This window comes from Myotis lucifugus, unplaced genomic scaffold, assembly GCF_000147115.1.
Source record: "Myotis lucifugus unplaced genomic scaffold, Myoluc2.0 scaffold_493, whole genome shotgun sequence".
NCBI lineage: Eukaryota > Metazoa > Chordata > Mammalia > Chiroptera > Vespertilionidae > Myotis > Myotis lucifugus.
This window is the reverse complement of record NW_005871541.1, coordinates 62,926-68,699: the sequence shown is the minus strand read 5'-3', so window position 1 is coordinate 68,699 and position 5,774 is coordinate 62,926. Positions and strand designations below refer to the sequence as shown.

Genomic DNA, 5,774 nt, shown 5'->3' with positions numbered 1-5,774 from the left:
CGACCCGGGCCCTGCTCTCGCTGCGCGCCGTCCGCGAGATGCGCCTCAGCAACGGCAAGCTCTACTCGGCCGGCGCGGGCGGGGACGCGGGCGGCGCGCACGGGGGCCCTCAACGCCTCCTGGACGACCCAGGGCCGCCAGGCGGGTCCCGGCCCCTCGCCTCCACCCCCTGCACCCACGTGCGCGTCTGCCAGGAGTGCCGGCGCATCCAGGCGCTGCGGACGTCCGGGACCGGCGCGCCCCCGCGTGGCCTGGGCGCCCCTGCCGAGGCCGCCAGTCCGCCCCGGCCGCGACCTGGCCCGCGAGAGCTCACCGAGCACGAGTGACCACGGGCAGGGCCTTGCAGGCGCAGGGACGGGCCCGCCCCAGGCTCTGGCCGCCCAGCCTCCCCTGCGATCGAAGAACTGGACTTGTGCCCTGGCGGCCGGTCGCCACGATTTTGCCTTGGGTTCCGGGTAAAGTGCGAGCCCGCTCCGGAGCCGGCCTGCGCCCCCTATTGGAGTCGCCAGAGTGTGCGGCGGCCCCCGCACTCTGCCCCCGACTGCGGACAGGAGGAGCGCAGGAACTGAGAACTCCAGGGGCCGGGACTATGGGCTTATCCCCGGAAGCGGGAAGCAGTCTGCCAGGAAAACCCTGTCCTGGGACTGCTCAGGCTCCCAAGACTTGACGCAGCTCCCCACTTCTGGAGGAGGGCCTCTGGGCAGATGGGTGTCCCCTGGCGCCCCTCGCCTCTTTTTTTCTCTCTTTTTTGGGGGGAGAAACTTCGGAATTTCTATGAGACACCCCCAAGGGAGCGGGTCAGTTGGGCCCTCATCCCTCCCCCTGCCACACCCCAGTCCCGTTGGAATAAAAAAAGAACAAAACCCCCAAACCGGGGACACCCCGAGTTCATTTCCTGGGAGCGTGAGGGCATTAAAGGCTTGGACCGCCCAGGGAGTCTGCTCAAAACCACAGACTGGATGGTCACTTTTGCACTCTCCATCCTTGGCCCTGCCCACAACCAGCAGGTCAGCCCAGGTCCCGGCAGCTGGCCCGTCTCCACTGACCTCTCAGGACAGAAGGAGGCTGCGACAAAGACCCGGAGACAGATGGAGAGAGATGCGGGAGTCTGGAGAGGCGGAGACACCAGGAAACACGCAGAAAGACAGAAACCAGATGGGGCTGGGGGAGGGGAGGACACGTGAACCGTTCAGTGTGGTGGTGCCTGGGGGCCCGTGTGCTGGTGGTGTGTGCCTAGGCAGGGATGATTGGCGACGTTGCAGTCATGCGCATATGTGTGTGTACATACATCCATGAGGCCATCTTCAAACGTCTGTGGCCGACCCAGTGTGTCTGCTGAAAATGTACCTCCCCGGCCCCCAGAGAGGGAGGATAAATCCCCGCAGAGAGGGAAGAGGGTGGGTCTGTTTTCTGTCCCTCCCTCCCCCGCCCAGCTGGAGGTTTCTGTGGAAACTGCAGCTGAGAAAGGACGAGTGAAGGTCACGCAGCGAGAGCCAAAACAAGGCCGAGTAGGAGGGGAGAGGTGGGGGAGAGAGAGAATGGGAAGAGACCCAGATGCGGGGGAGAGGTGGGGAGAGACAATGAGGGGTGCAGAGAGGGATAGGGAAGGAGAGTTCGGGGCAGATGAGGTGAAAGGATGAGAGAATGGAGGGCAGGAGAGGGATGGGCGGAGGGGGAGACAGGAAGCAGGGAGGGTAAGATACCTGGGAATTGAGGCTGAGAGAAGCAGGGATTGAGGTGGAGCAGCGAAGGCGAGAGACAAGAAGCCATAGGGAACTACAGGGTGACCGGAGGGGACTAGAGCAGTGAGCAAAGCCAAACGGACAGCGCGAGGCAGAGAGACTGGCCCTGCCCCTGTGGCCCAGAGCAGGGAGCTGTCCGTTCAGCACCGGACCGACTGCAGCACGGCTCTGTCTCCCCGGCGGGGCCTGCCTTGGTAGAACTCGGGCAGGTCACACCCCAAGATACCTGCCTATCACACAGCACCCTCAATCCCCATTCAGCCCCTTCTGTATCAGACACTTGCCTTCAGGGACAAGTGTGAGAGTGAGCTTGTGTCTCAATGGTTCTGTTGTCTCCACATGTCTCTTACAGACTCTAATCGATGTCTCTGCCCTTGGCCCATACTGTGAGTCTGTCCAGAGACTAGACTACATTTGCAGACATTTCTAGTCTCTCCCAGTCCTGGTCCCAATACCACACTGCTGATCATCTCTGGGTTCTTCCCATTTCCGAGTCTCACCCCCACCCCCATTTCTGCTCTGAGTCTCTCCAGTCTTTATCTTGGAGTGTCTTCAGTTTTCTAACTGTCTGTGTCCCTGTGTCTGTGTCACCTTCACTGAGTACTTCTGTTGCTCTGTCTCCCTCCACCCATTTTCTCATCTCTGTTTTTGTCCATCTGTATCTGCCTCTCTCTGGTCCTGGACTATGTGTCCATTTCTCCTCTTAGATGCCCCTGTCTCTAGTGCTGAGTTCCCCTGTCGTTGTCCATCCCTGTGACCTTCCTAAGTCTTCCCCCCCAATTCCGCAGAGCACCATGCACAGTCATCAGTCTCACCAGGGTGGTGCCTGAGGAGGGAGTGCGTGTCTAGCGTGGGGTGTGGGGACCAAGGCTTCCCGAGCCCAGCTGGAGAGTAGGAGGAGAGAACCTAGAATCTCTTGGGACCCGGACACCTCCAGGCTTCTCTGTCTCTCCATCCCTTCCCCATGGTCCTCGCTCATTCCTGCAGGCCAATGTGTCAGGAGAGGGAGGAGATATGTTGACAGGTTCTCTCTTGCTCCCCCAGGAAGGAGACAGAGTTGGGGAGAGGAGCCTGGGGTCCAAATACCTGGCTTAAAAAATGTGCCCTCCCTTCCCCAGTCTCCATGGAGACAGGCCAGGTCTGCTGGCCCAGCCTCCTTTGCTGCATATTCGGCCTCCCTGTTACCATAGCAACAAGGGACAGCAGAGAGGGAAGGGGATAGGTCAGAGTAGGGCATTGGGCTGAGGCTCTGGGTGCTGGGAGAAGCCAGGAAACTGCCTCCCTGCCTCCTACTGACACACCAGGCTCACACTGCTCCTTGCCTGTGAACACTCCCATAGGTGGAGAGGAGACCCACATTCCGAGAAAGCCACAGGGACAGGTTCTCTGCTCCTTCTACTCTCCTCAGGGAGAGTCTGGAACATTCCTCATAGAGCCCAGGGGTGGGGTGGGAGGCCATGACTCCTCGGGTTCCACTGGGTGACTGCTGGGGTGCTGGGTGTATGTGGCAGGCCTGGGGTATGGGTGCCGGCTGTGTGTATGTGCATACGCATACCAACATGGATGTGTGTGGCGTATGGGTGAGGACGTTGGGGTGTATTTGGAGGTGCCACAAAGGTGTACACAATAGCACCCCAATAGATGGTGTGTACAGCATGGGAGGTGTGTGGGATGGCATCGAGTGATGTTTCTGTGAATTGTTGTGCTGTGTGAGTCCGTCATTAACAATTAGCAACCATAATTTGTCATTTTGGCACTGAGGGCCTTTGTTCATGCCCAGATATACTGGGGAGGAGCATATGTGATGGTGTGTGTGTGTGTTGTGTGACCATGCAACAGCGTCCACAAAGGCTCCTGTGGTGTCTGGAGGCAGTGTGAGGCCTGTGGTGTGCGATGACGCTGAGTGTGGATGTGTGTTGGTTCTGTGGGTGGCATGGTTTTGGGTCTCTATGTGAGCTGGCACGAGGCCAGATATGGTATAGTGTTCCGAGGGGGCGTGTTCATCTACAAGGCACTTTATGACTGTGATTGTGTTGTGGTGTGGTGGTGTGTGAGGTTTGTGCTATGTGCATTTCATTTCTCCGTGTTCGTGAGGCTTGCTTGAGGTTTTGTGAGGGGGCAGTGCAGTGTGTGTGAGTGAGGGTACTGTGATTGTCAAGCTGAGGTGGGGTGTGATGGAGTGGTGTGTGTGTGTGTCCCCAGGGTCTGGGCTACCTGGGTGACCGTGGCTGTGATGCTGAGTGCGGCCTCTGGTTGTGATGTGCCTCCTGTGGACCTGTGCAGTTGTGTCTTATTGGATGGCTCTGCCAAGGTGAGGGGCAGGAGGAATACACACATTTGAGGGGCCTCAGGTCTCCTCCCCGCTCTGTAGCACCCCCTCCTCATTGTGGGGTCTCCCTTCCCACTTGTGCCCTTTACAGCGCCCCCTCCTGAGCAGAACCCCCACGCAGTCTCCAGCCGCCGCCCCCCTCCACTGCGTAAAAGAGGTGCTCTGGGCCCCCCGCCTTGCTGCGGTGGTTTACCGGGCTTTCCCGCACCGGGTGTCCACCTCCCACAGCCCAGCCCTCCCCCTCGTGGCATACCCCACAATGAGGGGAATTCCGGGGCTCTCCCTCCCTCAGTGCCCCCTCCTCGGAGGCGCCCCCACATTGTGAGGGTCTCTAGGTTTTTCATTGCGGGGGATCTCCGGGATCCCCCTCCTGCAACGTTCTCCCTTGGCGGAGGCTGGGGGCGGGGAGGACAGCTGCAGTACCAGAGGCGGGGCCGCGGGCTGTTCGTCAGGGCGGCGGCGCCCCTGATTGGCCGGCGCCGGTCCCCCCCGCGGGCGCGGGCATATGAGACAGCGGAGGCGGCGGCCGCCGCAGACCCTGTGCGGTAGGGCTGACGGCCGACGGACGCGGACGGCGCGGGCGCTGCAGAGACCCCCAGCCCGAGCCCGCGCCTGAGCCCACCCCGAGGCCCCTTCCCCGGCCCCTTCCCCGCCTGCGGGCCCGTGACCTTTGAAGCCGCCAAGATGGGGGTAGGTGCTCGGGCGGCGGGGCGGTGCGTGTGTGCAACCTGGAGGGTCCAGTTATGAGCGCGCTGACCCGGCCCGCGCTTGCCGTGTCTCCGGGGGAATGTGTTTGGCCACCTGGGTCGGGGTCTGTGCCGCATGTCGGCGTGTCTCTGTGTGCGGGTCCGCGGGGCACGGACCGGCCTCCGCATCCCTGCCTGCCCGATGCTGTGGCATGCCCAGCCTCTGTGCGTGCGTGTGCTTGTGCGCGCGTGTGAGCTCCTGGCTCTGCCAGGCCCTGGGAGCACCGTCTGCCTGCGATTGTGTAGCCCGGTGTGTCTGACCCCCTGCAACCACGTCTGGGTGTGTCTGCCGGCTGGTGTTTGTGTCTGGGGGTGTTGAAGCCCCTCTGCTTCCCTGGCCGGGTGGGGACCAGATGACCTCTCTTTCTCCTTCCAGGCCTGAGAGGGGGAGGGGGTCTCTGCAGTGCGGTGCAGTGCGGCCTGGGGCTGCGGTTGTGTTCAGCCCTTATCTGGGGGAGCAAACATTGGGGCTGGGAGGAGCAGGAGAACCCTGGCTGGGGACGGAGTGCCTGGCTGAAGGCAAACGTTTGCAAATGCGTGGTGGGGGGCGGTGGGAGGGGGATCCCGCATGCCTGGCTATGCCCTTGCCTCAGTGTCCGTGTGTCCTTGTCTGTCTGCGAGTCTCTCCAACAGATGCCGCCTCCTTTCCTGGCTGACCACCTGACCCCCAGCAGCCCTGGATTCCTCCCTGAGTGCCTGGGGCGCATGGGGTGGGGGAGGAGAGGGATGGGAGAGCGGGTGGGCTAGGCTGGGTGAGATGCAGAGAGAGGGTCTGGGTGGGAGAAGCTAAGAAAAAGAGAATATGAGGGATGGGGAGAAAGATGGCGGATGAACAGCTGATGGGCCCAGGGATGGAGGTGGGGGATGGGGTGTCAGATCTGTGGATTGAGGTGGGTGAGGAGGGATAGGGAGAAGAAATGGGTGGGGAGAGGACTAGGGAGAGGAAGGGGAGGTGGG

General features: G+C 61.5%; 1 protein-coding gene across 1 annotated transcript in view; it reads left to right on the top strand.

Moving 5' to 3' along the window:
• The window catches only part of GRIK5 (glutamate ionotropic receptor kainate type subunit 5), a 51,610-nt gene extending 50,739 nt beyond the window's left edge, over positions 1–871 (top strand). The window contains 1 exon segment of the mRNA XM_023744864.1: positions 1–871. Coding sequence (XP_023600632.1) covers positions 1–326 — 326 coding nt within the window. The 3' untranslated portion in view covers positions 327–871.
• Positions 872–5,774: the final 4,903 nt, after the last annotated feature.